Consider the following 17,806-nt stretch of genomic DNA (forward strand, 5'->3'; position numbering starts at 1 on the left):
AAAAAAAAAAAAAAAAAAAAAAGAGAGAGAAAAGAGTGAGGAGAGAGAGAAGAGGAAAGAAAGGGGGTGAGGGAGGGAGAGAGAGAGATGGGGGGAGAGAGAGGGGAAGGAAGAAAGGGGGTGAGGGAGAGAGAGAGATGGGGGGAGATAGAGGGGAAGGAAGAAAGGGAGGGAGGGAAGGAGGCTGTATGAGCCCCAAAACCCACATTGTGTACTAGATATGGGGGTGGGGGACAGGAGGGAGGCCACCAGTTGAGAGAGCTGGTTGATGGGGTTGATGGATCAGCTATCAGGAAATTGAACAAAGGAAAGCGTGTGATGGAGGAAACATGGGGGCCCTGGGACCCGAGCAGAGCTCTGACCAGGCTTGGCAGCATGAGTGAAAGGCACCTAGATTTTAAAAATTAGCCAGGTGGCTAATTAGCTGAGTATTTAAGGATGTGCATGGCCGGGCGAGGTTGCTCACGCCTGTAATCCCAGCACTTTGGGAGGTGGAGGCAGGCGGATTGCCTGAGGTCATGAGTTTGAAACCAGGCTGGCCAACATAGTGAAACCCCATCTCTACTAAAAATCCAAAACACAGTAGCCAGGTCTGGTGGCGCGTACCTGTATTCCCAGCTACTCAGGAGGCTGAGGCAGGGGAATCACTTGAACTGGGAGGTACCTGGAAGTTGCGGTGAGCTGAGATCACACCATTGCACTCTAACCTGGGCAACAAGAGTGAAACTCCGTCTCAAAAAAAAAAAAAAAATTAAAAGAATGTGCAGGAGTTACCCAGGAGAAGGGGGTGGAGCAAGTGCTCAGAATAGAAGGAATACCATCAACAGGAGCCAGGAGGGAAGAGAGTACGTGGCTTGGAGGACAAGTCTGAAGGATTGGCTTCCAGATGAGACAGGTCACCAGTATATGAAAAAACTTCATACTGGTCCTTGGGGGCCCTAAAGGCTGTTGGGGCCTTATCTTCAGAGAGGTGGAGAGGAATAAGGGCAATGAGGAGGGGTATGACACTTTGGGTGTTTTAAAAAGCGTCCAGTAGTCAGGCATGGTGGCCCATGCCTGTAATCCCTCTGGGAGGCTGAAGCAGGAGGATCGCTTGAGCTCCAGAGGTCGAGGCTGCAGTGAGTTATGATTAGGCCACTGCACTCCAGCCTGGGCAATAGAGCGAGACCCCACCTCAAACAAAAAGTTGAAGGTGACCATCGGGTGAGCAGGTGGTGGGCATTATGGGGCTAGACTGGACAGCAGTTCAAGAGGAGGAATACCCCTCCCTCCTAGAGACTTGGGCAGGTGTGTGGGCATTGAGCCCCATCTTTCCACCTGCAGAGCTGCTCCAGAAGGGTTCCACCTGCATCACCAACACGGAAGGATGGGTGGGGCACCCCCTGGACCCCATTGGCTGCCTCTGCAGGGCGCTCCTGGAGGCCTGTCGCCTGGAGGAGGAGACACTTACCCTTTACCCAGGTACTCACATGGGGGACTCTTGGAGGAGTTGGGACAACCCCGCCTCGCTGGCCATGCCTCCTGGCCCAGTACCCCTATAAGGTAACTCCCAGACTCTTACCCTTGGCCACGCCCCTACCCTTGGCTACCTCCCCTGGCCAGTGCCCAGAGCCAGTAGGCTTAGCTTCTCCTGAAAGTGAGGCCACCATAGGCCTAGCTGCTGCTAGAAGGTGGGGCTCCTGCGCTCCCCCAACCCCGTGAGTGCTGGGAGCTTTTGGGCTCCCTCTAAAATCTACCCTGTGCCCAAGTCTCCATGCTTGGGGCCAAGGGCTACGGGGGTCTTAGGGAAGGGGAGCTGTCTCCAGCAGCCCTGGCCCTGTCTTCCCCAGACTCAGGCCCCGAGAAGCGGAAGGTGGCCTACCAGCACGTGCCTGTGCCCGGGAGCCCTGGAGAGTCCTATTTGGTGCTGGCGCTGGAGGTGGCACTGCTGGGGCTGGGGCAGCAGCGGGCCCTGCCGGAGGGGCTGTACGCCCAGGACAAGGTGGTGCGCAACGAGGAGCAGCTGCTGGCCCTGCTGGAGGAGGTGGAATTGGATGAGCGGTTGGTGCAGGTGCTGCGCAAACAGGCGGGGCTGCTGCTGGAAGGTGAGGCCCCGCCCCTAGGCCTGGCTGTTCCTGAAAGGTAGGGTCCTGTCCCTGGTCCTGTAGCGGCCCGGTTGCTGCAAGATGGGAGGCCCCGCCTCAGCCCCGCCCCTAGCCCCGCCTCCTGGTCATACTGTCCAGTCATACCTTGGCAGTTTCTAAAACGAGAGATCCAGCTCTTCTTCCTACCACCTAATGCGTGCTGCCAGCCAGTAACTGCTGCTTGTGCTGAGGCACCGCCCCCTTCCCTCCCGGGAGCCAGTGAGCCAAGTGGCTGATGTTAAAGCAAGGGCGTCCCACCTTCATCTGCAACTTAGGCACCGCCCCTGGCCCGGCCTGTTCCTCAGGAGCCCCGCCCATGGCCGGGTCCTATTGGCCTGTGTGTTGTGAGACTCCGTCCCGTAGCGCCGCAGGGAGCCGCTTATCCCTGCCCCTTCCAGGCCCTCTACGCTATCGGACTTGCTGGTCTTGGCCGCTGGTTCCGCTCTGCAAGGCAGGTGCAGCCCCACCTCCACCCTCTGGCCCCACCTTGCATCTGAGCCCTGCTCCTCACCTGGGAGTGTGCCTGGAGTCTCTTCTTTTCTTTTTTTTTTTTCCTTTTTTCTAGTGGCGCGATCTCGGCTCACTGCAACCTCCGCCTCTTGGGTTCAAGTGATTCTCCTGCCTCAGCCTCCCAAGTAACTGGGATTACAGGCATGCGCCACCACACCCAGCTAATTTTTGTATTTTTAGTAGAGATGGGGTTTCCCCACGTTGGCCAGGCTGGTCTCAAACTCCTGACCTCAAGTGATCCGCCCAAAGGCATGAGCCGCGGTCCCGGCCTCCTCTTTTATTTAATTTTTTTTTTTTTTGAGATAGAGTCTCGCGCTGTGCCCCAGGCTGGAGTGCAGTGGCACGATCTCGGCTCACTGCAACCTCTGCTCCCGGGTTCACGCCATTCTCCTGCCTCAGCCTCCGGAGTAGCTGAGACTACAGGCGCCCGCCACCACGCCTGGCTAATTTTTTTTGTATTTTTAGTAGAGACAGGGTTTCACCTTATTAGCCAGGATGGTCTCGAACTCCTGACCTCGTGATCCGCCCGCCTCGGCCTCCCAAAGTGCTGGGATTACAAGCATGAGCCACTGCGCCCAGCCTGGCCTCCTCTTTTATTTGTATTACCCAGAGCTTGTCTCAGTCTCAGCCCTGAACCCCTACCCCGGGGACCCATCTAGCCACAGCCACTCTACCCGGGGGCCAGCCCACCCACTACTTAAAGCCTGGGGTCTTGTGAAACCTGGGGAGGGGCTGAGGCAAGCCCACACCTGGGGACTGAGCTCAGGCTATTCCTGCAGGGGGTCCCTTCAGTGGCTTCGGGGAGGTGCTGTTCCGGGAGAGCGTGCCCATGCACACCTGTGCCCGCTACCTGTTCACTGCACTGCTGCCTCATGACCCCGACCTGGCCTATCGCCTCGCACTGCGAGCCATGAGGTGAGGATAGGTGGCCAGGACGGGGGAGCTGGGGGGAAGAGGGGCGGGCATGGGAGGGGAGCTCAGAGCCCCACCCGGCCAGCCTGAACTCACAGTCTAGTTAATTGATTCTCCCTCACCCTGGCATTTGATGATGCCATGTGCTTTTCATTCTGTCACCTATACTGGAGTATAGTGGCATGATCTCAGCTTACTGCAACGTGGACCTCCTGGGTTCAAGCAATTTCCTGCCTCAGCCTTCCAAGTGGCTGGGATTACAGGCATGCACCACCACGCCCGGCTAATTTTTGTATTGTTAGTAGAGATGGGGTTTCACCATATTGTCCAGGCTGGTCTTGAACTCCTGACCTCATGATCTACCCGCCTTGGCCTCCCAAAGTGCTAGGATTACAGGCATGAACCACCTCGCACAGCTGTGCTTTCTATTGTTAAGTATAAATGTGACTTTTTTGTTTTTTGTTTTTGAGACAGGGTCTGGCTGTGTCACCCAGGCCGGAGTAAGGTGGTGCAATCTCTGCTCAGTGCAGCCTCTGCCTCCCGGGCTCAAGTGATCCTCCCATCTCAGCCTCCTGAGTATCCGAGACTCCAGGCGTGCATCACTGCACTGGGCTAATTTTTGTATTTTTTGTAGAGACGGGGTTTCACCATGTTGCTCAGACTGGTCTCGAATTTCTGAGCTCAAGTGATCTGCCCGCCTTGGCTTTCCAAAGCTCTGGGATTATAGGCGTGAGCCACCGCACCTGGCTAAATGTGTAATGTTATTTTGAGTTTGAGAATATTCACATGATACATGAAAAGGTACACAAAGCTGAGATCTTTTCTAGGCAGGTTTATCTCAGCCTACCCAGATCTCTCTGGAGGCAAGCATTGTTATCACTTTTGTATCTATGCCGCAAGAATGGAGGTTTCTGCAAACCCAGAATCTGGAAATTGAACGCTGATCCTCCTTTTATACCAGTGGTACATCCTGTATCTATTTTTTGCACCTTTTTTTCATTGAGCTTTGCATCTTACAGGATTTGTCGTATCACACAGGACATGAATCACTGCGTAGTCTTCCATTATAAGGACACATCATAAAAGAACCAGTTGGGGCCGGGCGCGATGGCTCACGCCTGTAATCCCAGCACTCTGGGAGGCCGAGGAGGGCGGATCATGAGGACAGGAGATCGAGACCATCCTGGCTAAAGCGGTGAAACCCCATCGCTACTAAAACTACAAAAAAATTAGCCGGGTGTGGTGGCGGGCGCCTATAGTCCTAGGGAGGCTGAGGCAGGAGAATGGCGTGAACCAGGGAGGCGGAGCTTGCAGTGAGCCCAGATTGCACCACTGCACTCCAGCCTGGGCAGCAGAGGGAGACTCTGTCTCAAGAAAAAAAAAGACCAACTCCATAGTAAACCATGCCCAACAAGGTGAAGCCTATTCCACGCCTTCTGAAACCATCCTTCAGAGATACCTGCAAACAACTTGGGATCCGGCCTGGTGGTACACATCTATGGTCCCGACTACTTGGGAGGCTGAGGAGGGAGGATTGTTTGAGGCCAGGAATTCAAGGCTGTAGTGATCTACGATCCCACCTATGAATTGCCACTGCACTCCAGCCTGGGCAACAGAGCAAGACCCCATCTGTCTCTTTTTTTTTTTGTCCTTTTAGAGAGTCTCGCTCCATTGTCCAGGCTGGAATGCAATGGCAGGATCATAGCTCTTCATAGCCTCATATACTTGCGCTCAGAGGATCCTCCCACCTCAGCCTCTCAAGTAACTAGGACTACAGGCACTCGTCACTACACCTGGCTAGTTTTAAAATTTTTTTTTTTTTTTTTTTTTTGAGAGGGAGTCTCGCTCTGTTGCCCAGGCTGGAGTGCAGTGGTGCTATCTCAGCTCACTGCAAGCTCCGCCTCCCGGGTTCACGCCATTCTCCTGCCTCAGCCTCCCGAGTAGCTGGGACTACAGGTGCCCACTACCACTCCCAGCTAATTTTTTGTATTTTTAGTAGAGACAAGCCGTGTTAGCCAGGATGGTCTGATCTGACCTCGTGATCCACCTGCCTCGGCCTCCCAAAGTGCTGGGATTACAGGCATGAGCCACTGTGCCCGGCCTAGTTTTAAGTTTTTTTTTTTTGTAGAGATGGGATCTCATTACATTGCCCAGGTTGGTCTCAAATTCCTGGTCTCAAGCGACCCTCTCACCTTGGCCCATCTCTTTAAAACACACACACACGCGCGCACACACACACATACACACAGAGTTTGGAATGTTTTCCCAGAATATTTAGAGAGAACAGCATGTAAGAGCCAAGATTTAGACAACAGACTTTTCTATGCAAAAATTTTTTTCTCAGCAAAATACAGCCCGTGGGGCCTAATTTGGCCTGCCACCTGTTTTCGTACAGCCTATGAGATAAGAATTGTTTTTACATTTATAAACGGTTGAAAAAAATCAAAAGAATACTTTATAACACATGAAAAATATGTGAAATTCAAATTTCAGTGTCCAGAAATGGCTTTATTGGCACACAGCCATGTCCATTCATCTGTGAATTGTCTGTGGCTTCTTTGGCAGGACAATGACAGAATTAAGTTGTTGAAATACAGATCAGTGGCCAGGCACGGTGGCTCATGTAATCCCAGCACTTTGGGAGGCTGAGAGGGGTGGATCACTTGAGGACAGGAGTTCAAGACCAGCCTGGCCAACATGATGCAACCCCATGTCTACTAAAAATACAAAAATTAGGGCCAGGAGCCATGGTTCACGCCTGTAATCCCAGCACTTTGGGAGGCCGAGGTGGGCGGATCACCTGAGTTCGGGAGTTCGAGACCAGCCTGACCAACATGGAGAAACCCCATCTCTACTAAAAATACAAAATGAACTGGGCACGGTAGTGCACGCCTGTAATCCTAGCTATTCAGGAGGCTGGGGCAAGATAATCATTTGAACCCGGGAGGCAGAGGTTGCAGTGAGCCGAGATTGTGCCACTGCAATCCAGCCTGGGCAACAAGACCAAAACTCTGTCTCAAAAGAATAAATAAATAAAACAAAATATAAAATTAGCCGGGCACGATGGCGCACGCCTGTAATCCCAGCAACTCGGGAGGCTGAGGCATGAGAATTGCTTGAACTTGGGAGGCAGAGGTTACAGTGAGCCAAGATCATGCCACTGTACTCCAGCTGGATGACAGAGCAGACTCTCTTAAAAAAAAAAAGAAAAGAAAAGAAAAGAAAAGAAAAGAAAAGAAAAAACAAGAAATACAGACTAAAGACTCTGCAAAGCCCAAAATATCAGTGGTCCAGCCCTTTGAAGAAAAAATGAGCTAGCCTCTTGTCTGAGTCCATGACTCAGCACCTTATATAATCTTCAAAACAACCTAGCAAAATAAGTATGTTTACTCTCATTTTCCATCTACAGGAACAGCAAGGAAGTTTAGGTAATATTTGGAATGAGGCTAGCCTGAGTTCTATTGCATGCTGTTAATCCCATCATTGGGCAACTTTGAATAACTTTTTTTGTTGTTGCTGTTGTTGTTTTTGTTGAGACAGTCTCTTTCTGTCACCTAGGCTGGATGGAGTGCAGTGGCACTGTCACAGCTCACCACAGCCTCGAACTCCCAGGCTCAGGCGATCCTCCCACCCACCTCAGCCTTCTGAGTAGTTTGGACTACAGGAGCCCACCACCACCCCCAACTAATTTTTGTATTTTTTTGTAGAGACAGGGTTTTGCTGTGTTGCCCATGCTGGTCTCAAACTCCTGGACTCAATCAATCTGACTGCCTCAGTCTACCAAAGTGCTAAAATTACAGGCATGAGCCACTGCCTGGCCTTGAATAACTTTCTAAACACAAAACTGCATATATGGTGAGCCACTTAGCAATACAGCTTACAAGGAGGCTGAGACAGGAGAATCACTTGAGCCTGGGCAACATAGCAAGACCCCATCTTGAGAGAGAGAGAGAGAGAGAGAGAGAGAGAGAGAGAGAGGGAGGGAGGGAGGGAGGGAGGGAGGGAGGAAGGAAGGAAGGAAGGAAGGAAGGAAGGAAGGAAGGGGAGAAGAGAAGAAAGGGAAAGAAAGGGCTGGGCTTGGTGGCTCACACCTGTAATCCCAGCACTTTAGGAGACTGAGGCAGGCAGATCATCCGAGGTCAGGAGTTCAAGACCAGCCTGACCAACATGGAGAAACCCCATCTGTACTAAAAATACAAAATTAACCGGGCATGGTGGCACATGGCTTATAATCCCAGCTACCCGGGAGGCTGAGGCAGGGGGATCGCTTGAACCAGGGAGGTGAGGTTGTGGTAAGCCGAGATTGCGCCATTGCACTCCAGCCTGGGCAACAAGAGCAAAACTCCTTCTCAAAAAAAAAAAAAGAAAAGAAAAAAGCCAGGTATGGTGGCACATGCTGAGTCCCAGCTACTCAGGATGCTGAAATGGGAGGATCACTTGAGCCCAGAAGTTCAAGGCTGCAGTGAGCTATGATTGCACCACAGGACTCCAGCCTGGGTGATGGAGTGAGACCCTGTCTCTAAAATAAGTAAATGTATCAATTTATAAACAACACTGCAGTGAACATCTTGCACACACATCTTCCATCATCTTGAGTTGTCAGGGCTCTGCTGGCTGAAGTGGGGAGGCCGAGACAGGAGGTTTCTCTGTCTCCTAGAGAGAATGGGGACAACAGACCCACCTCGCCATGGCTCACTTCTCCTCTTACCCAGGCTGCCTGTACTGGAGACAGCATTTCCTGCTGGAGAACCTCATCCCAGCCCGCTGGACTCCATCATGAGCAACCGCTTCCCCCGCTGGTTCATCCTTGGCCACCTGGAGACCCGCCAGTGTGAACTGGCTTCCACCATGTTGACAGCCGCCAAGGGTGAGGGTGGCAGCTGTCCTGATTCCTTTATCTTCCTCCTCTGTCATCTCCTTCTTCCTTCCCTCTTAACTTTCCTACTTCCTCTTATCCTTTCACGAAATTCCACCCACATCCCTTGAGTGCCTCCTATATATACCAGACACTGTCTCAGGTGCTGGGGATGTAGCAGGTGACAAAACTGTCCCAGATCCCCTGCCCTGTGGAATGACATTCTAGTGGGGAGAAGCAAGTGATGCAGTAAATGAGACAGGAACAAGTACCATGGAGTGGAATAAAACAGGTGAACATTTAAGCAGAGACTGGAAGGTGAGATGGAGCCATGCAGGTACCTGGTGTCTTAGCTCAGGCTGCCGTAACAAAACACCAGAGACTGCGTGACTTCAACAACAAAAATTTATTTTCTCACATTTCTGGAAGCTAGAAGTCTAAGATCACTATGTCAGTATGGCTAGTTCCTGGTGAGGGCTCTCTTCCCAGCTTACAGATGGCTGCCTTCTTGCTGTGTTGAGAGTTGGGGGGAGTGGAGGGGTGAGTAGAGAGGAAAGTGAGAGAGAGGAGGCGGGGAGAAAGAGAGAAGGACAAAGAGATAGTAGGGGGGGATAGAGAGAGGAGTCAGGTGACAGAGAGGAGAGAGAGAAGAAAGAGAAGAGGGAGAGAGGAGAGGAAAAGTTAAATTTCTCCAGTGTATCTTCTTCTAAGGTCACTAACCCTCTCAGGAGTACCTGAACTTCATGACCTCGTCCACACCTAATTATTAGCCGGGCACGGTAGCTCATGCCTATAATCCCAGCACTTTACGAGGCCAAGGCGGGCAAATCACTTGATGCCGGGGTTCAAGACCAGCAAATCACTTGAGGCCAGGAGTTCAAGAATAGCCTGGCCAATATGGTGAAACCCCATCTCTACTAAAAATGCAAAAATTAGCCAGGCACAGTGGCGCACACCTGTAATCCCAGCACTTTGGGAGGCCAAAGCAGGGGGATCACCTGAGGTCAGGAGTTCAAGACCAGCCTGGCCAACGTGGTGAAACCCTGTGTCTACTAAAAATACGAAAATTAACCAGGCGTGGTGGCAGGCACCTGTAATCTCAGCTACTTGGGAGGCCGAGGCAGGACAATCGCATGAACCCGGGAGACAGAGGTTGCAGTGAGCCGAAACTGCACCACTGTACTCCATCCTGGACAACAAGAGCAAAACTCCATCTCAAAATAATAATAAAAGCTAACATTTGAGCAGCTCCTTGCCATGTTAAGGCCTTGCCAAGTATGGGCCCACCACCACCCTGTGAGGTGGATTCCATTACCTGAGTGTTACCCATTTTACAGATGGGGCAGCCAGGGCACAGAAAGGTGAAGTGACTTACTCAGGGTCACACAGCTAGTGGGTGGCAGGACCAGAATTTGAACCCTGGCATTCTGGGTGTGCACCCGATGCCCTTGAGATGAGGGAGAGGTCCACAGGATCCCTAGGTGGCTTTCTTTTTTTTTTTTTTTTTTTTTTTTTTTTTTTTTTTTTTTTTTTTTTGAGGTGGATATCGCTCTGTCACCCAGGCTGGAGTGCAGTGGTGCAATCTCAGCTCACTGCAGCCTGTGCCTCCCGGGTTCAAGCGATTCTGTGCCTCAGCCTCCCAAGTAGCTGGGATTACAGGTGCCCGCCACCATGCCCAGCTAATTTTTGTAGACGGGGTTTTGCCATGTTGGCCAGGCTGGTCTCGAACTCTTGACCTAGTGATCCGCCCACCTAGGCCTCCCAAAGCGATGGGATTACAGGTGTGAGCAGCCACTGTGCCCTGCCCCAGGTGGCTTTCTGTAACAGAAAAGGGCCACAGAGGAGATAATTGGCAAGGACTGGGGGTGCTGAGGTCTGAATCTTCACAGAACCATTGCCCAGTACACATCCCTCTACACTCACACGTGTCCCTGGGTGGAAGGATCTGTGTGAACAGGGCGGGTGGTTGTCAAAGGCTGGTGCTGGGGTGTATCTGATGGTGTCCTCTATCCCTCCCTTCACCCAGGAGACCCCAAGTGGCTACACGCGGTACTAGGCTCCATCCAGCAGAACATCCACTCTCCGGCCCTGCTCTTCAAGCTGGCGCAAGACGCCTGCAAGACAGCCACTCCGGTCAGCGCCCCACCAGACACCACGCTGCTGGGCATCGCACTGGAGCTGGGGCTGCAGGTGAGGGCGGCCAGGTGGATGCGGGAGGGCGATGCTGGCTTCGGGCCAGGATTGACTGTGAGCTGCGCCTCCGGGGGCATGGGCTACGAGTGAGCCACTTCGCCGGGGGCCCCAGCTTTTTCCCCCCACAGCTGTTCCTCAGGGGTGGGGCCTGAGCGAGAGCCACTCCCTTGGGGCGGGGACTGTGAGTGAGCCACACCTCTGAGGGCGTGGCATGTGTGGGCCACTTCCTTGGGGGCGTGGCATGAGTGAGCCACTCCCCTGGGAATGGGGACTAGATGAATCCTGTCTCTGGGGATGGGGTCTGCATGTGGGCCACACCTCTGCAGGTGGGGCCTGTCAACCTCACCTTTGTGGGCAGGGCCACAGAAGGGCAAGGTCTGTAAGGCTTGGGAGTGTGGGAATGGGGTCCCCATTAGGGGTGAAGCCTATGAATTATTAATAGAATCCGCCTATGGAAGAGACTGAGGTCTAGGGGAGAGTTGTCACTGGAGCAGAGAGGCAGGGCCTGCAAGCCAGCGGATGGATAGCAAGCGAAGTCTGGGGGTGGGGCCTGGGAGTGATGTGCCATTGGTTAAGGATCATGGGTGGGTGGGTTTGAAGCCGAGGGTGGGACAGAGCCTACCAATAAGGAGCTTCCTTGGGGGCGGGGCCTGAAGAGGATTGCCCATCTATGGAAAGGGATTCACCACTGAGAGGCTGGCCCGGGGTAAGGTCCTGAAGACGAGACGCCAACTCTAGGGGTGGAGTCTGTGGTTGAGAGTCCTGTATGCGGCAGGGTGTGGTAGCCCACACCTGTAATCCCAGCACTTTGGGAGGCCGAGGCAGGCAGATCACAAGGCCAGGAGTTCGAGACCAGCCTGGCCAACATGATGAAACCCCATCTCTACTAAAAATACAAAAATTAGCCAAGTGTGGTGGCACGCACCTGTAATCCCAGCTACTCGGGTTGAGGCAGGAGAATCGCTTGAACCCGGGAGGCAGAGGTTGGAGTGAGCCGAAATCACGCCACTGCACTCCAGCCTGAAGGACAGAGCAAGACTCTGTCTCATGAAAAAAAAAAAAAAAAAAAAGTCCTATATGCAGGGCCTGCAGCTGAGTGTCTGGGTTATCCCCAGGAGCCAAACAAAGGGTGGTACTGCAAGGGCAAATCTTGGGTGCAGCTTGCTGGAAAGAAGTCATCCGTAGGGTATGGGCCCCATGGGATCTGGAGGAGGGCGGAGACTGCAGGAATACACAGGTAAGAGACCTGTGGAGGTGGGGCCTCAGAGGGTGGCAGAAGTTCACTAAGAAGATAAGGAATAGGGCTGGGCACAGTGGCTCACACCTTTAATCCCAGCATTTTGGGAGGCCAAGGTGAAAGGATTGCTTGGGGCCAGGAGTTTGAGATTGGTCTGGACAACATAGTGAGACCCCTGTCTCTACAAAAAAAAACTTTAGGGCCGGGCACAGTGGCTCATGCCTGTAATCCCAGCACTTTGGGAGGCCGAGGCAGGTGGATCACAAGGTCAGGAGATCGAGACCATTCTGGCTAACACGGTGAAACCCCATCTCTATAAAAATACAAAACATTAGCCGGGCATGGTGGCGGGCGCCTGTAGTCCCAGCTACTCAGGAGGCTGAGGCCGGAGAATGGCGTGAACCCGGGTGGCAGAGCTTGCAGTGAGCCGAGATCGCGCCACTGCACTCTAGCCTGGGTGACAAGCGAGACTCCGTCTCAAAAACAAACAAACAAACAAAAAACAACTTTAAAAATTAGCCAGATGTGATGGTGCACCCCTGTAGTCCCAGCTCCTCAGGAGGCTGAGGCAAGAGGGTTGCCTGAGGCCAGGAATTTGAGGCTGCAGCAGTGAGCTATGATCACACCACTGCACCCCAGGTTACAGAGCAAGAAGACCCCAACTCTAAAAGAAAAAGCAGAAAAGAGAAAAGAAATTGGGGCCAGGTGCTGTGACTTGCACCTGTAACCTGTAATCCCAGCACTTTGGGAGACCGAGGTGGATCGCTTGAGGCCAGGAGTTCAAGACCAGCCTGGCCAACACAGTGAAAACTCATCTCTACCAAAAATTAGCCACAGGTGGTGGTGGGTGCCTGTAATTCCAGCTACTTGGGAGGCTGAGGCAGGAGAATCACATGAACTCAGGAGGTGTAGGTTACAGTCAGCCGAGAGACCACAACTGCACTCCAGCCTGGGTGACAGAGTGAGACCCTCAAAAAAAAAAGCCAGGCGCAGTGGCTCATGCCTGTCATCCCAGCACTTTGGGAGGCCAAGGTGGGCGGATCACGAGGTCAGGAGATCGAGACCATCCTGTCTAACACGGTGAAACCCCGTCACTACTAAAATAAATACAAAAAATGAGCTGGGTGTGGTGGCAGGTGCCTGTAGTCCCAGCTACCCAGGAGGCTGAGGTAGGAGGAATGGCCTGAACCTGGGAGGTAGAGCACGCAGTGAGACAAGATCAAACCACTGCACTCTAGCCTGGGTGACAGAGCGAGACTCCGTCTCAAAAAGGAAAAAAAAAAAAAGGCCGGGCGCAGTGGCTCACTCCTGTAATCCCAGCACTTTGGGAGGCTGACGCCAGCGTATCACAGGGTCAGGAGATGGAGACCATCCCGGCTAACACGGTGAAACCCCGTCTCTACTAAAAATACAAAAATTAGCTGAGCATGGTGGCAGGCGCCTGTACTCCCAGCTACTTGGGAGGCTGAGGCAGGAGAATTGTTTGAACTTGGGAGGCGGAGGTTGTAGTGAGCCGAGATCGCGTCACTGCATTCCAGTCTGGGTGACAGAACAAGATTCCATCTCACAAAACAAAGAAACCATCTCAAAAAACAACCAAAAACAAAAAAAGCAAAACAACAATCCTATGAGACAGATACTATTTTATCTCCATTTTCTAGGTAAGGAAACTGATGCCCAGATAGTTGAGATCACTTACCCAGGTTCATTGGATCAGCTTTAACCTCCAAGTGTTTCTGGGGCCCTCCATCTCCCAATGCCCCTCCATAGGCCAGCCCAAGACTCGGGCTAACCCCCTTCTCCCCACCCCTACCCTGCAGGTGATGCGGATGACTCTGAACATAATGACCTGGCGGCGGAGGGAGATGGTGCGCTGGCTGGTCAGCTGTGCCACAGAGATTGGTGAGAGCCCCTAACGGGAGCTGCAACCCACCTCGCTGTTCTGGTTCTGCAGAGGGCACTGAGAGAACCAGGCAGACAAGAAAGAGAGAAGCAGCTGGGCACAGTGGCTCACGCCTGTAATCCCAGCACTTTGGGAGGCCAAAGCGGGAGGATCACTTGAGCCCAGGAGTTCAAGAGCAGCTTGGGTAACATAGTGATACCCCATCTCTACAAAAAATTAAAAATTAGCTGGGCATGGTGGTACGTGCCTATAGTTCCACCTGCTTGGGAGGCTGAGGCAGGAGGATTGCTTGAGCCCAGGAGATCAACGCTACAGTTAGCCATGATTGTGCCGCTGCACTCCAGCCTGTGCGACAGAGGAAAACCCCCTCTGGGGAAAAAAAAAAAAAAAAAGCAAGCCAGGCGTGGTGGCACACACCTATAATAGTCCCAACTATCGGGGGGGCTGAGGTGGGAAAATCACTTGAGCCCAGGAGATTGAGGCTGCAGTGAGCTGTGACTGTGCCACTGCAGTCCAGCCTGAGTGGCAGGGTGAGACCCTGTCTCTAAAAAATTGTTTAATAAAAATAAAGAGGGCCAGGCGCCGTGGCTCACGCCTGTAATCCTAGCACTTTAGGAGGCCGAGGCAGGTGGATCACTTGAGGTCAGGAGTTTGAGATCAGCCTGGCCAACATGGCAAAACCCCATCTCTACTAAAAATGCAAAAATTAGCCAGGTGTGGTGATATGTGCCTGTAATACCAGCTACTCAGGAGGCTGAGGCAGGAGAATTTCTGGAACCCAGGAGACAGAGGTTGCAGTGAGCCAAGAGCTTGCTGCTGCACTCCAGCCTGGGTGACAGAGCAAGACTCCATCTCAGAACAGGCATATCACAAGGTCAGGGGATCAAGACCATCCTGGCTAACACGGTGAAACCCCGTCTCTACTAAAAATACAAACGAATTAGCTGGGCATTGTGGCCGGCGCCTGTAGTCCCAGCTACTCAGGAGGTTGAGGCAAGAGAATGGCTTGAACCCGGGAGGCGGAGCTTGCAGTGAGCCAAGATCCCGCCACTGTACTCCAGCCTGGGCAACAGAGCGAGACTCCACCTCAAAAAAAAAAAAAAAAAAAGGAAAGAGAAGTAGAGACTCTTCCCCGATTCCAGCCTGTGCTCAGGGCTTGGCCAGGAGGGAATGGCCAGCCAGCTGATGGAGCTGGACAAAGGCCTAGAGACTGGCCAGGCTAATATGGCTGCAGCGGGGTGAGGGGGGTGCAGAAAGAGGCTCCAAAGCTTAGCCTTCTACACAGGTCATTCCCACCTGGTCCAGCTGCACCCTGACGATTTGGAAAGGAAGTTTCTGTTCAGCGTGGTGTGGAGGTGGAAGTGGAGGTGACAGTGCCATGGTTAACCCACGCATACATATACATGTCTCTGCCCCCTCTCCTGACGGATTTCCCTCCTCACCTCCCACCAGGCCCGCAAGCCCTGATGAATATCATGCAGAACTGGTATTCCCTATTCACACCGGTGGAGGCGGCCACCATCGTAGCAGTGACGGGCACCACACACGCCACTCTGCTGCGACTTCAGCTGGACACACCCCGGAGGGAGGAGCTCTGGGCCTGCGCCCGCACCCTGGCCTTGCAGTGCGCCATGAAGGACCCTCAGAACTGCGCCTTGCCTGCCCTGACCCTGTGTGAGAAGAACCACTCGGCCTTCGAGGCGGCCTACCAGATCGTGCTGGACGCGGCGGCCGGAGGCCTGGGCCACGCCCACCTCTTCACTGTGGCCCGCTATATGGAGCACCGCGGGCTGCCGCTCCGGGCCTACAAGCTGGCGACGCTGGCCCTGGCGCAGCTCAGCATTGCCTTCAACCAGGACAGCCATCCTGCCGTCAACGACGTGCTTTGGGCCTGCTCGCTCAGCCACTCCCTGGGCCGGCATGAGCTCTCCGCCATCGTCCCCCTCATCATCCGCAGCATCCACTGTGCCCCAATGCTGTCCGATATTCTGCGCCGCTGGACTCTCTCGGCGCCCGGCCTGGGCCCCTTAGGGGCACGCCGGGCCGCCAAGCCACTGGGTGCTGACCGGGCGCCGCTCTGTCAGCTCCTGGATGCGGCAGTCACTGCCTACATCACCACCAGCCACTCGCGCCTCACGCACATCAGTCCGCGGCACTATGGGGACTTCATTGAATTCCTGGGCAAGGCCCGGGAGACCTTCCTGCTGGCGCCCGACGGGCACCTCCAGTTCGCACAGTTCTTGGAGAACCTCAAACAGACCTACAAGGGCAAGAAGAAACTCATGCTTTTGGTGCGGGAGCGTTTTGGTTGAGGGGCAGTGGGGTGCGTGGGAGTGGAGATCCCCCTCGCCCCTGCGGCCCCCACCCTTGCTCTCCAATTAGGCCCACGTGGCATTTCAGTATTATTAAGTCAGGGAAGGAGCCCGGCTGGAGATGGGAGGCAGGGGAAGGGGCATCCTGCCACGTGTGTGCCTGGGAGTGTGTGAGCAAGTGTGCAAGACTCCAGAAGCAGAAGCCATACTGCCCCCCAGAAGCTTGGAAGGGGTGTGTGCTTGGGCTGCTGGTATGACCCCACTTTGGGTACCCCAAAAGCAATAGACAAACTCCCCTTACCCGGACTGGCTTGGGCTCTGGGAGGGAAGCTGGGAGGCAGGACTTTCCAGAAATCGGCCCTCTAAATCAATGTAGCACATTTTTCCCCAACCCCACCCTGGGTGGCCAAGGGTCTTCCCCCACCCCTTACTCCTCAGGGCCCCCCGTTATGCCACCTCCAAAGTGGCTGCCCAGCCCGGACCAATGGCTCACCCCCACTGAAGGAATTGAAGAGGCCTCAGGCCTCAGCCTCATACCTCACCCCCTTATCCTCCTGTGTGGCCAGGACCCCCATTTCCTTGGGCACTAGGGTCCCAGGGTGGGCTCAGGGTTAGGGAAGTCATCGCTGCCGTCTCCTCTCACCTGCTAGTCACTGGACGTACAACTCAGGAACTGAGCGAGGCTCACACTGCCCCTCCCAACCTGGGGTCGGGGGACACAAATGAGAGAGAGCCAGAGACCCCACCCCCGATCGGGAAAGGAAAGAGACCTGCATCTTGGCGTTTTTCTGGCTCTCTCTTCACCCTTTCTCCTCCTGTCTTTCTGCTTCGCCCCTTCATCTTCCTCTGTTTTCATTTTTCCTGGCACTTACCTGCCTTTCTCTCTGCACCTAAGTCCCTGTCGCCGTCTGTCTTTGGCCCTCCTTCCTTTCCCCTACCTTGACCCAGGGAGGAGAAGGGAGAACATCACCCCCCCAGTCACCCCCACATCTCCCTTCTTGTATATTAAGGACAAAAGATCACATCATTTTGTAACTTTTTTTCTATTTATTGAACGGTGTATTATATGTCCTTTTTTTTTTTTTAAGACTGAACAGAACTTTTAATTTTGAGACTGGGGTGTGTCTCTAGAGCCACTCACACCCCCAACCCCGTTTCCTCCACACACACACACAAAGCCTCATTTCTCGGTGCAGCGTCAAGCAAGGGGTGGGATGGGAGCGACTGCTGGCTTCATTCCAGGGTACTTATGTAAATACTTCTCTTTTAATTGTCTTGCTCTGTTGCCTAGGCTGGAGTGCAGTAGCGTGATGTGGGCTCACTCTAACCTTCTGCCTCCCAGGTTCAAGCGATTCTCCTTAGCCTCTGGAGTAGCTGGGATTACAGGCATGTGCCACCACACCCGGCTAATTTTTGTATTTTTAGTAGAGACGGGGTTTTGCCATATTGGCCAGGCTGGTCTCAAACACCTGACCTCAGGTGATCTGCCCTCCTCAGCCTCCCAAAGTGCTGGGATTACAAGCGTGAGCCACTGTGCCCGGCCTTATGTAAATATTTCAAAACGGATGGACAGCTCACCATGAGGGAGCACAGGGCGGAATGAGTTACCGCTGTCATTTAATTGTCACCACAGCCCTATGAGTTAGTAGGATTATCTTTTCCATTTTACAGATGAGAAAACTGAGGTTGCAAAGTGGAAAGAAAAGGCACCCAGCGGCTGGGTGTGGTGGCTTACGCCTGTAATCCCAGCACTTTGGGAGG

General features: G+C 53.5%; 1 protein-coding gene across 3 annotated transcripts in view; it reads left to right on the plus strand.

The window, feature by feature from the left end:
- The window catches only part of ZSWIM4 (zinc finger SWIM-type containing 4), a 43,267-nt gene extending 26,057 nt beyond the window's left edge, over positions 1-17,210 (plus strand). For 2 of the 3 annotated variants that reach the window (XM_017851269.1, XM_017851270.1), the window contains 7 exons: positions 1,324-1,461; positions 1,830-2,084; positions 3,413-3,548; positions 8,258-8,412; positions 10,427-10,590; positions 13,651-13,732; positions 15,186-17,207. In XM_017851269.1, the coding sequence (XP_017706758.1) occupies positions 1,324-1,461; positions 1,830-2,084; positions 3,413-3,548; positions 8,258-8,412; positions 10,427-10,590; positions 13,651-13,732; positions 15,186-16,045 (1,790 nt within the window). In that variant the 3' untranslated portion in view covers positions 16,046-17,207. Of the gene's footprint in view, positions 1-1,323; positions 1,462-1,829; positions 2,085-3,412; positions 3,549-8,257; positions 8,413-10,426; positions 10,591-13,650; positions 13,733-15,185 lie in introns of all 3 variants that reach the window. The other variant, XM_017851268.1, reaches the window with a different exon arrangement.
- The last annotated feature ends 596 nt before the right edge of the window (positions 17,211-17,806 follow it).

The sequence above is a fragment of the Rhinopithecus bieti genome, unplaced genomic scaffold (assembly GCF_001698545.2).
Source record: "Rhinopithecus bieti isolate Rb0 unplaced genomic scaffold, ASM169854v2 scaffold_33432, whole genome shotgun sequence".
Lineage (NCBI taxonomy): Eukaryota > Metazoa > Chordata > Mammalia > Primates > Cercopithecidae > Rhinopithecus > Rhinopithecus bieti.